The following is a 21,645-nucleotide window of genomic DNA, read 5'->3' on the forward strand; positions in this document are numbered from 1 at the left end:
ATTATAACACGAATTTGATGATTAAGATGATCTTTTACACAGATCAAATGGCGTTGTGAGCTGTTTTTCGGTAACATTTATATATTATGCTTACAAGAATTGATCGTCTTATTTTGTTATATATGTCACTTATTATAAAGCCTAGCAAACATTTCAAATTAATTAATGAAAAATAACAAATAAATTACCCTCAACATCCGGCAAAAAATATTATCAAAAGTTTTGTCTGAACATGTTCGCCTGTAACTTTAGTAATGATTATCTTTTATTATTTAAAATGACTTAATGGTTTGGCCTTAATAATATTAATACAAAATTGGTTGGACGCATTGGACACACTTAAACCCAAATTGAACCAAGTTTAATTAAAGCGTGTAAAAACAAAGTTTCCACAACAGCTAAATGTAAAATTGATTAGTAACGCATGCATATCACTGAATTGCCATCAGTATACAGCAATTACTGACGTGTACGTCGAGGAAAAAGGGTCAGTCGCGGGTCAAGGGGCGGTAGAAGTCAACAGTTCACAAACAAATACTTCACGGGCGAATATCCACAATAATACCATTGTAAAATCATGAGTGTGTTTATTAAAAACGTAAATAATGTAAATCATCAAATCCTTATTGATATCTTATATCTTTAAACGAGCAATTCTTGTATATATATATATATATATATATATATATAATCTGAATCTCGGAAACGGCTCCAACGATTTTCATAAAATTTACCTCACAGGGGATTTGGGGGGCGATAAATCAATCTAGCTAGGTTTCAATTTTAAAAATGAAATTTTATCCGTGTTTTAATGAGAAACAGCTACAATAACATTGGAATACAAAGGTAAATTTCACTATACACAAGACTGTAACAGATCAGATGCGACATTGGGTGATCCGGAAAGCAGAAGACCCCGGTTCGAATCAAGATGTCGTATTAGTTTTTCTTTTTTTGATCAAGTTTTGAACATTTTAAAAATCCGGATATTATTAGTTAATATAAGCATTTGTTTCTGTCAGCTCTGCATATCATGCATAGATCGGGATGGAATGTAACCAGTCACCGTAAAAAAATTATGTATTTAGATTCTACTGAACCCTTAACTTTATTTCCTTAAATTTTATGATTCTACTACAGCGAAGTAATCGTATAGTGGTAGTAACATACAATGATCAATTTAGTGCAAGGGCAACGTCAATAAGCAAAGCCACCCACCCTAATGGAATTGACACTTTTGAAATCAACTAATTGAGTCGCTTCAGGACAGACAGATATAAGCTTCGTTCTAAATACGTTTGAAAGCCAGTCACAACAATTTGCGAATGCTCGGCCATCTGCGGACGCCTTTGCTATAACGTGCTATTTTAAAACCGCGATCGATCGCTAGTCGATGGAATAACGCAATGCAGCAACACCAATGTAATCGAAAAACTATTTTATAGTATCGATTACTGAGTGCTTAATTGGTACTAATATAATATATCTGATTGTTTGTTGTGTCTACAATCTGCCTATAGAAGTGACAATATTGTTGGACTTACAACGCAACCCGGGTGACACACCTGTCAAACTAGAACACAACACTGTGCACTGCTGCACTGCAGAAATAGGGATTTGTCTAAATGGATGTCTAACTTACATAAGTTTGAGAATGAATGTTTGAGCTGATGGCTCTAAATAATTAACACTATAAAACTATGAATGCAGAAATAGGTGTGGTGGCAGTACGGCCGGGACCAACTACACATTTACTGTTTGCAGTATAATACCTCCATCCATTAAACCACACGGTACTTGTAGGTTCTTTATCAGATCTTCTGCTAGGACGTATAAAATAAGAAATATAGAACAAGAGAAAAAGATTAAAAGAAAAAATACAAAGACAAAATTATACACGTTTTGATTGGCTGGAAAAATGTCAGCCACGACATATGGGTGCACATATATTTTTTTATTTCAAACAAATCAATTTAATGAGAAAACATGTAATGTTGGCAACAGGGCTAGTCCGAATCTATCATAACTGGTTTAAACCAGTGCGCGGCGGCCGCCACACTTCATCAGTTGATATTTATTATAATCGGCGACATTTATTTCGTGACCAAGAACCGAGTAAAATGATACCCGGTGCATAATTCAGCGTATACGTAATGTGCATTCATTTCACAATTAATTTATGTACCTTTCATACTTTTCATTTAGCACACGGCGTCATTTAATACAGAGATTGTTACTGAAAAGCTTCACAGTTTTTTTTGGCTTTTACAACAATAATTTGTCATTGCCACACAGAATTCACGATTCATTATTTATACACCTTATACATAATATCAATATAATTGGTGTGTCTATCTGTACTAATTTTAATAACAATAATAAGCTCTTTACAATATGCACACCAATGTATCACATTAGAAAACCCATTCATTATAAATATTTTATGTCTGTTTTTATGGTAATCTATGAAACTGCACGACTATGAACTTGGACTTACACTGACGGATAGCTTATGTTGTAAGGTGTAACTGAGGCTACATTTATATCAGATAATCTATTAGTATTCCGAGCTCTTGTAATTTTTTTGAGATTGAGAAACAAATATGAATCCATTAATGATCATATTGCTACTGAAACCAAATGTACCCTGGTCGAAGGCAGGGGGACCGTTCGTTTTAATAGATTTTAATCGTGTAATTAAATTTTAGTGTGGAAGTACTGATGGCCAATTTTTGACACCAAGTATCAAGTACCAAGTACAATAGCTAATATTAATACGATATTCCAATGAATTTAAGTCAGAATTTTTTTCAACAAAATTTCTTGTAGCTAAAGGAGTAGGGTAGGATTGGGGTACTGGCCCTTTTGATATTAACCCTTTCTAATATAATAATAATAATGACACACTTTTTACACAAATTATCTTGCCCCAAATTAAGCATATATAGCTTGTGTTATGGGTTGCAAGACAACGATATATTTAATACAATATACTTACTTAAACATACATAAATAAATTTACAACATCCATGACTCGGAAATAAACATCCATATTCATCTTACAAATGCTTACACCTACCGGGATTCGAACCCGGGACCTCTAGCTTAGTAGGTAGGATCGCTAACCACTCGGCTATACAGGTCGTCGTATAATAGCCTGCAACATTGTTTATAACTGTTACACGGAAACATAACGAGGTACGCTAAAAATCAAGACAAGAATAATAATGATAGGTAAATAAATGCAAATCGCTTTCAAATTTAATTTGTCGCATAACAATACGTCAACGAGGTACATATTTTACAGCAAGCTTTTCATTGTAGTATGCGGGGCTAATCCCAAGAGTATTGTGCAACAGCCCGCATACTATTTGTTTATGAGAATAATCTGCGACCGCTCAAGCGAAATAGTTTCATATCAACGAAGCTTAAAACTTGTTTCATGTGTTATTCATGAAAATAATTGTTAGCTGAACTAAACTTTTAAAGTTTAAAAAAGACGAGCCAATTAGTCGAGCTGTAGATATATTGTTCTCTGTATCTACATTAGGATCAATGGGTAAATATTGTTTTTCGAATTAAAAAGCGATATAAAGGCCTTTTACTCAGAACTTATGTCGATAATTTTTTTTGATGTTAAATAGCTTCGAAAGCAACTAAATGTTTAAAAGCAAACACCACAAAGAGAAAAGAAACTTCGCTAGAAACTCTCCAAGAATTTCTTTACGTCTCTTTAAAAAATACCAAAATACATTGCTATATTAGTTATTTCTGTAACATAAAAATAATCTAATCTCAGGCTGCCTGATTATTTAGAAAAGTAATGAGATTATTGAATTTTAACTTTAACATTTTCGTCTGTCCAAAATAACGTTATACTGTAGACACAATTAGGAATTGTATAGACTCGAAATAATCAATTACCTATGCACATAATTGTCTCCATTGAATTGCTGATTGAATTGGACTTTGCATCAACCACGTGTATACAGATGAGTAGACAACCCTTAAGCGTTATCATAGTTTAAATGGCCACTATTTAGGTAATAGGTTAACCCTTTTTAAATTATAACCAGCCGCCGTGTAATGCGCGGTTTGTTTCCTGGTCAGTGGTTGAACAAATCCACGTCTTCCACTGCAAAGTAGCTCCCCTCCAGCACCAGGACCCGATTTAAAAACTCTAAATATCAACGGGGACTTTATTATTATGCAGATTTACTTAATTTCGACGGTTCAACGAACAACCGATCACAAATTCACAAATGGGCTTAGAAGTGCATATGGCATGGAACTTCAAAAATGTGATCTGTTCAGAGGCCATTTTTATTTTGGATAGTACTACTTATTTAAAATATTACCAACACAGATAAAATAAATTTTCTCGGTAGTAAAAACATTTGGGTGACTTTTCTTTTCTTTTTAAGAAAATTTATTACCGTCTTATTACAAAACAAAGCATTATTTGAAGAATTAAAAAATAGTTTTGTAGACTTGCATTGTACTTTACTAAAACGGAGACGGAAGATATGAAGGAGATATTGAAAGGAGAGTGACTGCGGGAAACTGTGTGAATGGAGCGCTGCATGATTTTATGAACGGCTAGACTGTGCCAAAAGAAGCGCGAATGGCTGTCCATAATGGAGTGCTTGTCGCAACGTTAATGTATGGAAGTGAGAGTTGGGTATGGCAGAAGAAGCATAGAAGCAGTATTAATGCAGTTGAGATGCGATCACTGCGTAGTATGGCTGGGGTAAGACTGATTGATGGAATTCCGAATGCGGAAATACGAGCGCGCTGTGGTATAAAAGAGAATGATGTGACAAGGACTGAGAAAGGAAATCTGATATGGTTTGGACACGTGGAGCGAATGAGTGAAGAAAGAATGACGCATCAAATATATAAGGCAAGTGCGTGTGGGCAAGTCGGTCGCGGGAGACCTCGTCGAACATTCGTCGACCAAATTGGAGACGTTTTGAGAAAAGGAAAGGAAGCACAAAAGCACCGAAGCTCCTGCAACCGGCAAGCATGTATGAAAAGAGTAATGAATGTAGAGGAAGCGCGTGAGGTTTCTAAGGATAGAGGCAAATGGCATTCTATTGTCTCTGCCTACCCCGACGGTAACAAGGCGTGAGTGTATGTATATAAAGAACAAGAGCAACTATAAAAACATTATCCCTGTATTTATATTTATTATTTTATGTATTTGATTTTTAACGTATGTATGCCTTTAAAATAATTCTCAATCGGTGGTCAATTAATTATTTATGATTTAACGGGCGGGGGCAATCACCCACCATCAAGTTTGCTCCATGTCATACTCTGATTACTAAGGTATAGTATAAGAATGATATTTACTCAAAACAATAAGGGACACCACGTTTCCTAAAGAGAAAATTTATATAAAATTGAAAGTCTAAGAATACTATTGTCACAAAGTAATTGCCCACGTTGCCTTACGTCACCGGTGTGCTCGATAGAGACAGATGTGTGTAACTTTTGTTACATCACAAAATAATAACATCGATTTGTTTCCTCCCACGACGACCCCGTTACGTTACGCAACCTGCTTTTCCAATGAAATGAAAGAATAATCAATTGCGATCTGTTTGGGTATCGATGCTAGTCGGGACGATACTTTTAGGGGTTTATTAATTTGTTCAACAAATAAATAAATACCTTTCCGCCCACATTACAATAAAGAATTAAACATAATATAATATAAAACTACACAGCGGCAAGTACCTAGAAGTTGGTGTTTGAATAGGGTCGCTTCTGGCGTTCTGACCTGTAATAATATTATCTTCATGATATGTATATATATCCTATGAACAACTTTACGGCTTAAGGATTTCTAAAGCACTACCTTGGAAGCTGCAGGTAGTGTTAAATAAGTTTTTTTGCCAACTTATATTTAAATAATATTAAATATTTAGTTTCACAAGTTCGGGTAGGTACCGTAGATACAACTAATGTTGTCTCTGCGACAGCCGGGCGTCTCAAACCTGCAACATAGACATTAATAACATTATGGGTACTTACGTGTCATGTATTGTATATAAAGGTTAGTATCGTTCATCGTCGGTATGCCCAATAGGGGTATCTCTGTCACTATGATTATATGCGGTGAATCGGTTTCTTCTAATAGGAATTCTTCTTCTTCTTCGTCTGTTGTGATTATTTTAATTTTAGATTAAGCGGTTGTCGTATTTTATGTTATATTAGAGTTAATCTAGTATTTAATTTTAACACATGAAAACATAAACATAAACAAAGCATAAACTTAACAATATGGCACATAAATATAAAAAATTATACAAATTTTACTCTTATTTCCTTATGTAAAACAAAGTGACGATGTAGTATGGAGACGCATTGACAATAAGAAGTATCGTAAATATATCTATTATTTTTTGCGATGATGTCACAGCCCTACGATTTCAATTCATTACTAATTATGTTACGAAAGATCAAAATATATCTTCAGCAATATAATCAAATAAATAATAATATATTTTCAAAGAAAAGTGAACTCAATATTCCACAGTGATACAATAAATAAACATCGAGCCATCGATTACGAGAAGATTTATATCTTGCCTTTCTCTGAACTGTATGCTCCTACCATTATTCATATTGAAATCTATTGTCGATATATGCGATAAAAATGGATAATGCGAATCTTAGCGAAAATAATATTATCTCAGTATTGTATTCGGAGTGAGTAATAAAGCGTTGGCTATTGTAATATGGTCGAGGTATTCTTCATTCCTCCCGAAGTCTATATGGAAATGAGAGACGTGAATTTCGGTAGGATAAATGTGGATCGAAATTGTAAGCAAGAGTTGGCGCACATATATCTGTCTGTTTAGTGTTCAGCATATTAAAATGTTGCTTAAATTTTAAATTCTTGTACCTACACAATAAACTAAACATATAAATATACATAATATATTATGTAAATGTACATATACATAACTTGTACTAGCTGAGAATCGATACTAAAAGAAAAGGTAGAATTTTCTATAAAGAACAAAATAGATTCTGGAAGAAGAAACTGAGTGGTATTAATACAGATGATAGTAACAATAAAGATGAACCACTTTCTACCATTTCACATAAGTGAAGACCGCGATTTGCAGGTGGCATACTTCAAATTCTGTACTCGGATCTTTGCAATCCATTTTTAATAATCAATTTGATAGGTCACACATCACACACTGGAAAGGTGTACTACTATCCAAATAAACATATTCTGGATCATCAATAGGTTACACACAAAATAAACGATTATGTAATTAAGAATGTCATCGGTCACAAACCATTGTGTAAGTTTTTAATTGAGATCTAAAACGAATAACATAATAATATTTATTTTTAAGAAATAAATAGCTTAAGTGAAATACGACCTACATATCCCTTGTGTCAATTGATAAGTATTAAATCAATAAAGATGTTTTAAATTGTAAAGCTACGAATTTTTAGTAAGTGAATTAATTTTTAATGAAATTCGAATAAATCATATGCATGAAAACCATAAAAATGAATGAACCTTAACAACTTGAGCAGAGCCCATTAAACAGCGATAAACAATAACGTTTGAAATAAATAAGAGGTGACCAACACAATAGATGACAAACAATAAAGACGACTTAAAAAATCTCTGGTGCGAATGAGAGAATGAAAAAAGTAGAAAATTGTGTAGAAGCCCGACGCGGACAAACAATACAAATTGTGTTCGTCTAAATTGTTACTCAAGTGTGTGCTTGGTGTGTTCAGAGTATTGTTACGTTTGTAAGACTTGTATACGTTATATAAAGACGATCTAGCGTACATATACATGACATTAATTTCCCTTTACAACTTATGAAGTTAATATTTTGTATAAGTCAGGGAAAACCGGCAAATCTGATAGAAATTTAATAACCAGTCGCTCATGGTCAGAGGTCGGGAAATGCGTTGCAGGAGGACCTTTGAGGTGGAAATAGGTATGTTGTAAACTGGAAGGTCTAAGTCGTATCAGTTTGAGAAAACAGCAGCTGGCTGATGATAATTTCTTGTTAATCTATCAAATTTCATGATTCTAGCTAAGACCAGGGGAGTACGTTATAGGTAATAATATAAATATTGGGTTGATCAAAGGAATCAAAGTAGTAGAACTTAATAATAAGTTCAACTAAATGCCTCCAATTCTAACTGACAATAAGCCTCATGACAGACGGACATCGAAACAATTCTATATGGGTTGCTTTATTCTTTAGAGCTACGGAAACAAAAACAATGTAAGAATAAAATAATGAAAGAAATCCCAGCCATATAATTTATTCCAATCTCCCTTCTTGAAATTAAAAAGCGATGAAATATTTGAAATCCTCAGGCGATTAATAAATGATCTATCTAATCTAATAAAACATCTTTCATCACGGGACGTGGTGCTAGATGGTGGAAATTGGCTGAGTAATCAGTTCAATTATATTCAGCGTTATTTACGGTTTATATTCCAACAACCTTATAAAAGAAATAAAGCTGTGATATTTATTAATGTAATGGAAATATGTCCTTATCATAACTTTGTTATCTTATATCACCTTATCTTATTTTACCTTAGTATTATTGAAATTAAAGAACAATTTTTTGAAAAAAACACGGTTCAGTTAAGATGACGGTACAATAATATCCAAATTGATTCCGTAACTTAAACAAACAATAATGAAAAATAGGCATTGTTAATATAATTTTCCAAAACCTATCCATCTGTTGTAATTACCAAAAAAACCCAGTTGTACTGTTGCAAGAGTTTTTAGCCTAGCTAATTTCAATGTGCAATCTCAGTTTCAATATAAATATTTACTTTAAATCAACGAAAATACAAGTATCACTCATGATTTGCTAATTCCAAAATGCAGCGACTCGGAAGACCCGTATCAGTATCACGGAACAACGCATATTTATGTATCAAATCAAGTGAAAAAATCGCTTTATGTCTCACCCTAACAATATGTCAACCATTCACTGATAATAGTTCGCATTAATACACTCTATTCGCTTGGTAAATGTACCAAACGTACGTGAATCTGTGATGCCATTTGTCTGGAAAAGGCAAATAACCTTTTGTATTTTTGATCATGGAATTCACATTTCTTTTTTTAATTTATACTGGAATTTCATGCTGTTTTGTAAATGTATATGAATTTTCTGCCACTATGATTAAGAAAATTTCATTTGACGATGACATAATACAACACATTGTTCAATATTTGCCTAGATTACCATGGGATTACGTGGGATGCTCCTTTGCTCAGAAAGCCGGCTAGATTATGGGTGCCACAACGGCGCCTATTTCTGCCGTGTAGCAGTAATGTGTAAACATTACTGTGTTACGGTCTGAAGGGCGCCGTAAGCTAGTGAAATTACTAGGCAAATGAGACTTAACATCTTATGTTTCAAGATGACGAGCGCAATTGTAGTGCCGCTCAGAATTTTTGGGATTTACAAGAATCCTGAGCGGCACTGCATTATAATGGGCAAGGCGTATCAATTACCATCAGCTGAACGTCCTGCACATCTCATCCCTTACTTTCATAAAAAAAATAGATACAAACGAGATTCAGATAACCGGTCGATAAGTTTACAAAATAGGCTGAGGCTTTAATCTACTAAGACTAATCGATTTTCTTAAGCCAGATAACAAAACTTAATCTGAAATGTGCAACTCGCGTAATGTATGTTTCTTGCGAATATTTAAAGTCTCATCAAAATATGTATAAAGTACATTCTACACTGACAAAAACACAATACGATTCAAAGCTTGTTTTATTTTTATTGAAAATAGTGAAGAGAATTTTGATGAAATCTGTTGATTGACCTTTAACGTGACGTTCATCGATGAATGACATATCGAAAAACCAAGCAAGAAAACAATTATTGTGTTTTGAGATCATTCTCAATTAAAGTATCGTAAGTACGAAATGAATACGACAGGTATAATTGTGTTTCCTCTACGCTAATTGGCCTAAATGGCTTATCGGCTTTTGTGTGGTATGGGCTGCCAATTTTATGTAGATCCGATACGATTGACTTATCTCGTGTCCATGATTTTTATATTTTACAATGCTGTAAAAATTTGTTAGCGAAAATTAGGGACCTGAGAGAGTAATTAAGAGGTCGGAAACTCTCCCGAGAATCCTCTGGTGTTACAGGAGAACATGAGCCACTGTGATTTGCGAGTCTGTCAGCACTAGCACTTATAAATGGCTGTCCGTTGCTTTTCAGTTTAAGGGAGAACCAAGATCTGGCAAGAACTCACTGTCAGAGGATAAGTTTGTACCTTCAAAAAGGTAAGCTGACCGTTTTATGAGCAATTTAGCTGTGGACTGCGATCTTTATGTTGCAAGTTAAACATTAGTTAAAAGGCCATTAATTAAAAGACACGCGCGAAACTGACCTTCCAATTTTAAAGATATTTATGTTTCTAGATCAATGATTCTACAAATTCTCGATTTCTAAGACGATATTTGTAAAAATTGTTTTTAAGGAAAAAGTCGTCAATATTCAATAAAATATCTAAATTGACCTACTGTATTTTGACTCACTACCCCATTTCGATATAGTAATAATATAATAATAAATCATTTACTGAAAGCATACCACATATATAAATTACAATTAGATACAGACTAACCTACATAATAAAAAAAATGTCTTTATATTTGAAAATACTTTTCAAGATTCAAATAATAAAGCTATACTATTACTCTCCTATTATTAAACCTTGTGGAGCTTAAAGTACATATGAATTCGATAACACATGGTGGGTGAGGTACAAACCGGGGGTACCGTTGTAAGAGCCAACGATTCTACGAAAATTAGAAATTAAAATATATTCAATTGAAGACTAATCACAATATCATCAAATACACTATATCATCTAACGAATCGCAAGTAATGTCGTAGGTAATATTATCAATTATTGATGAAATATGTTTCAGCAAATGTTAGGAGAATATTTAAGGGCTATAAAAGAAATCGCGTAGTTCAAAGATTGCTTCATAAATCCACGGCACCATACAAAACTAATAGAGCCTTCTTCAGGCGCCATTAACCACGAACTAAAGCCTCCTTTCAAGACAATTTTGTATGATCATCGACATTTTTAGATATTTCTAGTGTTGACTAATAGAAAATATAGGCTGTTCATATTTCTAGGGTTCAACAATTTATTCTCGTTTAATGTAAATAATTAATTCCATTTATCGCATAATTATCTATAGTATAATTTAAAACTTTCATCAAATAAGAGATTCAATTATCGGTAGTGTCTGCCGCCCTTGTTCTCATGAAACATTATGAGAAATTTTAGGAAAGTCGTGCCATCCACAAACCCTTAAGACCAGCTTAAGAGTTTGTGGATGTATAGTACACGTTTTGTTATTTCGATCAGCGAAAGGAAGTGACAATGATTCTAAAGTTTTATTAAAAATATTTTTATGGGATTAGGAAAATAAAGCAAAAAGGGTCACGAGATAGTAAGTGACCACCAAGGATCCTTAACTTTTAAAAGTTAGAAGTTAGTTTGGTCTAGCCATTTATAAGCCTAGAGATTCACCGAATAATAATTGAAAATTTTTAGCAAACATTTCAACAAATGCACATATTATACCGTGCCTAAATTAACCGGAGCTCGACACATTTAATATTCTCGTAACAAAGAATTGAGAATTATTATGTTTTAACAAAAGAATGATGGCTCATCTCTGTATTATATCACAGTCGTATAAAAATCAGTGAATGAGTATGCATACCCCCTCGAGTTCAGCACATTGTTATAGGTTCCAAGCGGTATTATATATCACTGTGGCAATATTCTTGCTATTTTATGTGATCCACACAATAACCCGATAAGTTTGAGTCTCACACGGAGTCATGCAACAAATACAAATTGAACGCTTGGAATTTGGATTTCTGCGATAACCGAATTCACCATTCTGGCGATGTGGAAGCGTTTATTCAAGAGGTAGGGATTCGTCGTTTGGATTAGCCAGCTCGAAGTCTCAACCTCAATCCCATAGAGCACATTTGGGATGTTCTAAAACGAAGAGCAAGATCGGTGCAGCCCGCTCCAAACATCAGGGAGCTAAGCAATGTAATTGCTGCGCAGTGGAAGCGTATTCCACAGTAAACAATTAAGAATAGCATCGATAGCATGCCCAGATGAATACAAGCTGTCATTTTCGCAAGACAGTTTTTTTAACATAAAAAACTTAAGATTTTAGCCTGCCTTTTCATTTAATGAACAGATACGCAACTAGCTGTTTAGACTCTGGGATAATTTTTCATGAATTCCATCGAAATGTCATTACATTTCGAGGAAACAAAGCGAAATTGACCGATACTACATTTTCATTATTTAGTTAAAGTATAATGATGATACAAGCTACTTAGAATTACGAAATAATCTGAAGATGTCAGTGAAACAGGTTATTTACCTAGGTAATTTTTGGCAAGAATGTACATGAAAATATAGTAATGTAATAAAATGTAAAGTTAAAACCGCATAAAACATTTTTAATCGCACATAAGCGTTTATAACAGTAGATATAACAATGGCATTATGTCTTCGATTGTTCTGTCAGTTATCAACGGCCACTATTCTCGTAAGAGTGAACGTAAGTTTTAATATACATGTTAAAATTCCAGAGCACGATTAACGTCACCAAGAGTTAGTACACCATCCATCTCCATTCCATTTCCATCATAAGTACATGAGCAATAAAAAGCGTATTATGAGTCGTAAAATGTTACACTGGCACGTGTGAGGCGGTTAGTTGCAAAAGCATTTTGTCATTACCGACTCACTTGCATATTCACGTTATGTGTTGACGTATTATGGAACATCGCCGGTACAGAGTGCACTCAACGAAAAGCCAACTTTGTGATGCTTTTATCGATATACTTGTTCAAGAATTTTACTGCTAGATAACTGTCTGTGCAGCCAGCATTGCTTTAGTTAGTTTCGTCTTAAGTATAAGTTTCAATTTGGGTATTGCCTTCGTGATTGCGTGTATTTTCCTCAGGATAAAATATTCCCAATACCATCTGGGTGCATCGGAAGAGCAGCGCTGATCATATTATAACCTATGATCTGAATTATGCTCAAGTGAAACCCAATTTAGCGTAATATAATAATAATCTTACGAAAAATTGTAAACCTAATGAAGTAAACTTCAAAATAAAATATTTCCGTAGGTCTGATAAAATATTTCAAGTACCACTCGAATTCGAACCATCTATCGAATACAAAACTATATATTTTATAAATACTTTAGCAAAACATTTTTATTATATATAAGTTAAAGGAGGAAAGAGGAGCGTAAGTTACCCTGGTGTTAAGTGATCACCACCGCCCTCATTCTCTTGCAACACCAGAGGAATCACAGCGTTGACGGCCTTTAAGTATGAAATAAAGAGTAGAAATAATATATAATAAGTCTAGTTCAATATAATATCTCAAAATGTAAAACCCAAATCAGTCGCAAAACACACACAGGCTTTCAAACTAATTTATTGCGTTCCATTTTCGATACTTTTGAATGTATTGGCTAACAGATGCCACTTTTGAATCATTTGGACTTTATAGGATATAATGACCATCCTTTCAATCGTATACTCAGTTCAAAAGCTAGCAGACTATAATGAAGAGTAATTTTGATTTACGATCGAAGGCTCGAGCAGAGTCACAATTATCCCGTCTATTTTAAATCGAACCTCGATACGTATCGTTACAGTTCACGAGAAAAGAGCTGAGAGCTCAATTTAAAATGGACGTTTTTTGTGACGTAACAAGGCGAGATAGAATAGGGTTGATTTCACCAATTACGAACGTAAGAAGAGTCCCGTCTTGGGAGACGTCGGGATATTACCATGCATATTGCATGAGAAGCAATAAGGTGCCTGGGAAGCCCTATGAAGTATAGCTACGTGTGTTCGAAAACATTTGCGCAAATATACATTTGATGGAATATTAAGGGATTCCGAATTGTGGTTAGGCAAAAAACTTTCTCCGCTTTACCAGATTATACGTATAATATACTTTTAATCTGTATGAAAGAATATCATAACGTTTAGTGAAGGTTTCAATGGAAATGAGATTAGATTGATGTATATCTACCTAATATATAAAATTCTCGTGTCACGGTGTGCGGGACCGAACTCCTCCGAAACGGCTTGACCGATTCTCATGAAATTTTGAGTGCATATTGGGTAGGTCTGAGAATCGGAAAACATCTATTTTTCATCCTCCTAAATGTTAATTTTTTTGAATTTTTTTTTTAAATTTGTTTGATTGTGAGTCAGCATTAAAAAATACATACAACTTCAAATTTTCACCCATCTATGATCAACAGTTACTTTTGTATCGCGATTATAATATTATTCTGTTCCATCCACCAAACCGATATAGGGTTGCAAGATGGCAATCGAATACAATAGTATATTGTAGTACGATATATTTGGTAGGTCTGAGAATCGGTTGCAACAAAATTTTAATAATTGATTTTTATTAATATGTTATATGGCAATACGACGTTTGCTGGGTCAGCTAGTATATATATAAGAGATTTCCACGTATATAGTTACTCATCACGATATCTCTGGAACCATTAGAGCCAAAGACTTGAAAATTGGTAGGAATATTATTTTCTCCTAAGAGAGTAGAGGTCAGCTAAGAACGGATTTTCCAAAATTCCATCCGCAAGAGTTTTTTTTTAATATGAACAGAACAACGTCTGTCGGGTCAGCTAGTAATATATATATGTTAAGCTTGTATTATTTGGAGCAGCAGGGAAAAATGAGCATGCGGGTCCAAAGTGACCTAATGGTAAGTATTCACCGCCATCCATGTTCTTGCAAAATACCAGATTATACGAGTGTTACAGACTTTTAACGTTGGAAAACAGAGTATTATCTATCTTCACAGTAGTTACTTTTACATATTAGAAATTGAATTTAAATACTTTTCTAATATAACAAAATATACTTATATCACTCAACAAAAACGCGAAAATTTCTCTAAGAGAAAACGTCCAGCCGGGTTCATTATATTGCCTCGCTCTACTGCTTTAGCGAAGCACTTTATGGCGCTGTGTACTTAGCGGATGAGTACATTATGTGTAGAGCCACCTGATGCCTTCAAGGTGTTTGCTCGGTGCTGCCAGTCGAATCTAATTATGTGCACCCTGAGACCGTGTACGCGATAAATCATAATTCATCATATCTAGCTTCCCTATCATATTTTTATCGAGGCAATTATTAACAAATTACATTTTACATGTGTTTCTCCGCAACAAAGGGTCTGCAGGAAGCTCTCAGAATTATATCGTAAGGATCGCATGCTCCCCAGCTTCGATCCCATGTGTTCGTTATCGGTAACAGCATTTGTATTAAAATGTAATTTTCTCTTTATTTAAAGCTCATAGGATAGGACGATGTGTGTTTATTCACCGACTTCAAAAAAGAAGGAGGTTCTCAATTCGTGAAATGTTTTTTTATGTTTTGTTACCTCAAAGCTTTCGACTGGATGAACCGAATTTGATAAAACTTTTTTTATTTGAAAACTGGTGCTTTCCGTGTGGTCCCATTGTAATTTGGTCCAGATCTGCAAAGTGCATCCACTTATTTAATTTACGAATAACCCAATATCGCGCCAACCGATTTCGATGATTCTTTTTTTATTGGAAAGGATATACTTATAAGATAGTTTGGTGACTGTGTGGTTAGGTTCTGATAACGGAATCCATGACAAAGTAACGGAACTCTTCAATTCTTAGGAGCAAATTAACGATACTCAGCGAATCTTTTTTACGGTATCCGGATATTTTAGTCATTTACTATAACATAGTTATGGCCAAGTAATTGTCGTAGTCGAATATGATAATCAATGGGACTCCTTAACTTCTTATTATCTATTTATTACTGTCTGTAATCAAATTGCGAAGCGCTTACGTTCATATTCACGTTATAAGAGAGATGTGCTTGAGTTGTGAGGAGGCGAGAGACGAGAGAGAGTCGCGGCGGAAGGACACCGATTCCAAAAATTACAATAATCTTAACTAGAATTAGATAAATTAATTAGATTGTATAAAAATACGCAATTATTTTTATACTTTTAAGTGCATATTATATATTGTTTTGAAATAGTGTTTTCGAAGTTGGTTGTTTTTTTTCATGGCAACAGCAAGAGAATTAAAAGAGGATAGACATTTAAGGATACGATGGTGTTATCGCCATTTAAGTAACAGACGGCCAAATTATTCAAATCATCTCACACACCAAAAACGAACGCCTTTCTATTTACAGGCCAGTTTCAATTTATTTAATACAAGTTTTAATAGTAACTAGGCAACAAAAATCTCTTATAAGGCAAAAGTTTATATCGAGGAGGACCTATATCGGAGTCTAAGAACCAACCAAACTGATACCAGACAAGTCAGAGTTGGATCATGGTCTAGTCCGATAATAGAAATTCCAAATCCATATCAAGAGTAGTGAGGGATTCTCACCCCAGCCCCACTCTTTCAGCGCTAGTACTTCATCAATATTCAGAGGGCAGCGACCGCAATAATGAAATTAGCACAACAAAGCGCTGTGGGCGCTGCGCGGGCTTTCTCACTTATGTAAACATTGAATTGATTAGCGCTATAAGAAAACTGCAAACGACCGGACAATCAGATAATAATGCGAAAATTGTAAGAATAATAAGTACACAATTACTTTTTAATACAGAGCCGTAAACTAATATTTACTAAAGTCTTCTAAACCGTAAACAAAAACTAAAATAAAGTATTAAAATCGAAGTAGTAGTATAAACTAAGTATTTCATACTCATCACTTCTGTGTCCTAGTCTCTAAAGACAGTCAGCAAAATATCGATAATTCAGGTTGAGATGATGTTTCAAAATGAGCTTCAAATGCCGCCTGTATTTGGTAGATATTACTTATGTCTTGGTGTTAGGAAGTTAAGTATACGCTCCACGTTGCTGATGCGACACATCACAATAAAACGACACCCTCTAAGCTCGCTAGAAAGCAAGCGAATTCCACTATACACTATAGATGAATTAAGATCACAATCTATCTTTTAACCTATCTTATAGTCTTACAATAATAATTGTAAGAATACAAGAAAGACAAACAAATAAACACAATCAAAAAACATTTACCAATCACTTTATATTAGAGAATAGATAAAACGCAAATAACAAATACCAAATATCGAGTCCATCACGAAAGTCAGGCAATTTGCAAAATATGCTTTAGAAGCCGTTTCAAATCGAAACAGTCGGAACATGGAACGTTTCGAGTTGAATACACAATCGGGTCTAGAGTAGAACCCTGAGTAAACTCAGTAATAACAGACAAGAAGCAGCTGTCTTCAATCAACGATAAAAATAAAGTATCGAATCCAGGGCTTATTCGATTCGCATCACGCGCGCTTTTAATTCGAGTGAGTAAATTAAAATGCGGCCGGTTCGACGGACTGTTTGAATACAAATGTTTTATTGAAGCAACCGGTTTCAATTTCCCCTGTCCTCCCCTTTTACTCATTACACTCTACGCGTAAGGCATTTAAAGTTACTTTACAATTTTATTGATTGTAACTCTAAAGAACTCCAAATTTTAGGCCGACAACGAACCTTTATAATATAGTATAACAAGAATATATACAAAGCCGCGCGAATTTACATAAGATCTAGTTCTAATCGCCATTTTATCATCTGCCCCCTATAAATGCTATTTCTTTTGGGGACCTTCACTTACCCTTAAGTGAGCTGAACTCAATCAACAATAGAACCACTCAGCAATGATTGTGACGTGTCAAACTAGTGTTTGTTGAAACACTAGTAGAAATCACATTTCTCCCACATGATTTATCCGCGACACTGTTAATAACCACCCAATACTACCCAATAATCACAATAATTGTCCGTCATCCACAGGCGTTACGTGTAATTAACTATAATTATCATTACTTCGTTGTGTTCCAGTAATAACATGGTATCAAATAGTTAAAAAAAAAAACCTTTTCAAAACTAATAAATTCTTATTGTTATTTTTACAACATTCATTTTACAAAATTCAAAAAAACGATAATTTTACATTTTCACTTCTACCGGCAGTCTAGTTTTATTAGGTAACCTAAGCTCCTAATAGAGCGACACACATTATAATACAATACTTTCTAATGGAATACAAAGAGTGTAAACCTTAAGTTTTGTGTGTTTTTAATTTAATTTAGAATTTATATTCATTTCAAAGGCTGAGCTTCCGGATAAGTCTCATTATAAAAAATAATTATTTACTTTGCATGAAGTTTTATATGTGAATAAAATTTGTTTAACAAACAAAATATCATACCATAATAATATCTTTCGGCGAAAATTTAACAATTCTATATCCCTTAAACCTATTTATAACAAAACCCTTACATTTTCACCCAATTGAATACTGTATCAGAGTAATCCAAAAAGCTTTCGCCTAATCCGATGAGGACCTACGGACGCATAATGAAACAATATCGCGTCCAATCAAGCCGAAATATCACTAGGGACGGCAATAACGCACAGAATAAATTTAGCAAGTAAATTATCTTAGGGTTTTAATTCCACTGCGGCTCGGAAACGGTTGTCGTTTATCAAACCTGGCAACCCTGATATTAAAACGCGTCCATTTCGAAAAATTACTGTTTTGTTAGATTACAAGATTCATGTGATTATGTGCTATTTTGAGAGTACTGGAGATAGCACCTTGGCCGTACGTTATTTATTAATAAATAATTAATATTCTTGATTTGTTTAATATATCATGACTTGTTTGTTATATCTTGTTTATTTCCTTAATTTTGTTACATCATTGAACTATTTCACACATATTTTCGCATGCGGTAGTTATAAAATATATATTTAGCAATAAGGCAATTGTAATTTGGTATAATTATAAGCGTAATATTGTAATGACCACTGGTGAATCTTAATAAATAAAAAAGGATGTTTGGCGTGATGCGGTGTGGTTTCTGGAAACAAATTTATATTTAAGACATTCATTATGTTATCCGAATGGTAAAAATAAGCGATACTGAACCATCAAAGTTCCATTTCATTTTTAAATATACTTAGTATTGTATTAAAATCACATGTCGAATTAACCATACAATTAGAACAGAATTCGAATAATTTTTTTGTTTTATATTGATTATAAGCTGACAGACTGATTAAGAAATGGATCGAATTGCATTTTTATTAAAATAATCAAGCAAATAACCACATTTCTTTATATAGAGTCATGGTCCAATTGCAATTCGCCACTTGTTTTACACCCTGTATATATTGTATTTTTACTTGTCTTCCCGAATGCATAACGCACGGAATATAAGATACGCAAATACATTTTTCGTGCAATTTAACTGTTAAGCTGCAAAACTGGTTTGTTAATTTGCAACTTTTAGTTATTTACTTCCAAGCAGTGCCTGGAACATTTTGACAGGTAGACGGACAGAAGGACGGACATTGAAATGTAAATATTTTTCAATTCAGTCAACGAGTGCACAATTAATTAGTAGCCGAAATATACAGTTCAATTTAGTATGTACTATATTTTACTACTTCTACTTCTATTTTAAGCTCTTTATTTTTATGGAACTTTTATAAGTTTACTAGTCTATACCCGCGAACTCGTGCGCGTGAAATAGTAACATTGGGCAGCTTTTTTTATTTTTTTATATACTCACTTTGTGAATAATAATATATATAATTATAAGCTACTAACTATTGAACTTTCATCCCCCTTATTCACCCCACACAGTTCTAAATTTAAAAAACGCTTGAACATATTTTTAAAATTTCGATAATGACGAACTGTCATAGAAATTTTCACCCCCTATTTAAACCCCGCCAACCCTTTTATTCGCGATGAAAATTGTCTAGCCTATGTCTTTTTCCAAGCTCTTGTCTACCTCTGTACTAAATTTCATCAAAATCGGTTCAGTGGTTGAGACGTGAAAGCATTACATACAAACTTACATTCACATTTATAATATTAGTAGGGATGTGAATCAAAGTAATGTCAAAATCTCTGGTAAGATTCGTGAAAAAACGTTTGGGCACATAAAACGTATATATTCTAATTAAGAAAAAGTACCTTATGGTGATCTTAGACAAGTTTTATTCTAACGAGTCCTCATGATATTATAGATCTGTCCCAACTATAAAATGGATTGACACTCAGTGAATATTTTTAGCCCCCGATAAAATTTTAATGAATTTTCTATTTGAGATAACTTACCATCTGTGTGATTTATACCTATTGAATTTGTAATTGTTATCGAGTGACCCTGTAACCATTACAGATGTCACCACATGAGTAACCCCCTTATTCATAATAGTCTGCTAACTTAAAGCATTGCTAATTCTCACTCTGTCTTCTTCTATTGACCTAAGTCAGTATGAGAAAAAACACTCCTAAGCGGCTGTTTAAAGTTAGCGGACCATTATGAATAAGGGGGTAAATCTTTAGGGTTACAATAACAGCTTGACGTCGCTCGTCATTATGTACGCTAATAATAATAATACGATCTTTCTTAACAACAATTTAAAATACTTGTAAAGGTCTTGTAATTCGAGAATACCATCCGATGTATCAATAAATTGATGCTGATGTGAAGTTTGAATATCAAGTTTCGGCCTTCGTTTCTGTCATTATTTAAAACTGCGACGATAGTAGGTACATTCAATTAAAATAGCTAAAGTAAATAGTCTTAACTACTACGTCGTTAGCAGTATTAAAATCGAAGCAAGACCGTGCTTTGTTTATAAAAATTATACTTCAATGCGTTGAAAAGAAGACTCGAAGAACCTGGTTTCCTAGAATGATCTAATTAACTTCTCACTGCGCTCCTTGAAGAATACAAGAAGCGAGTATCTTTAGAGTTTCAAAAAAAAACTTCTCAACAAAATATAATACCAACCGTAATGAAGAGCTCTTAAATCATACGCCGATAGGTTGCTCTATAAGCTAAATCTTACGCCTGGCCTGTTTTGTTGAATATTTCCAACGAATATACCCCCAGTTCAAGTTGGAGAGGTTAAACTAACTTTGCATATTTTTAATTACATCTTGGCTCAGTGCTTCTTCATTGGTTTAATTTGAAGTAATATTTCAGGCGGACTTTTCAACATATAAAGATTTTTTGATGGAAATCTTACTTATATTACAAATATGTTTCGATGTTCAATCAAGCAAGAAGTATTTAGGCCACAATTTAAATTTGATAATGGTTAATCGTAATATATCGGCCCCCTAAATAAGCTTAACCTATGTTATCTACATTATAGATTTTTTTTTTTTTTAATTTTCTATGCATTTTTTCATTTCACTTTAGATCAATGACTGTATTCAACGCTTAAGTAAGTAATCACAGACATACACTAGTAGTTATAACTTATAATAATGATAGGTAGATTTTAATGTATATGAAATGAAATACTTTTTACTTCACAAGTATGTTATTTGCCAGCGAGTTAATCGTAATATATCGGCCCCCTAAATAAGCTTAACCTATGTTATCTACATTATAGATTTTTTTTTTTAATTTTCTAC

General features: G+C 33.7%; 1 protein-coding gene across 1 annotated transcript in view; it reads right to left on the bottom strand.

The window, feature by feature from the left end:
• Window positions 1-21,645, bottom strand: part of LOC126968250 (tyrosine-protein phosphatase Lar) — a 414,602-nt gene that overhangs the window by 105,976 nt on the left and 286,981 nt on the right. Inside the window, exon 4 of the mRNA XM_050813140.1 lies at window positions 6,040-6,165. Within this exon, the coding sequence (XP_050669097.1) occupies window positions 6,040-6,165 (126 nt within the window). The remainder of the gene's footprint in view (window positions 1-6,039; window positions 6,166-21,645) is intronic.

Source organism: Leptidea sinapis, chromosome 1, assembly GCF_905404315.1.
Source record: "Leptidea sinapis chromosome 1, ilLepSina1.1, whole genome shotgun sequence".
NCBI lineage: Eukaryota > Metazoa > Arthropoda > Insecta > Lepidoptera > Pieridae > Leptidea > Leptidea sinapis.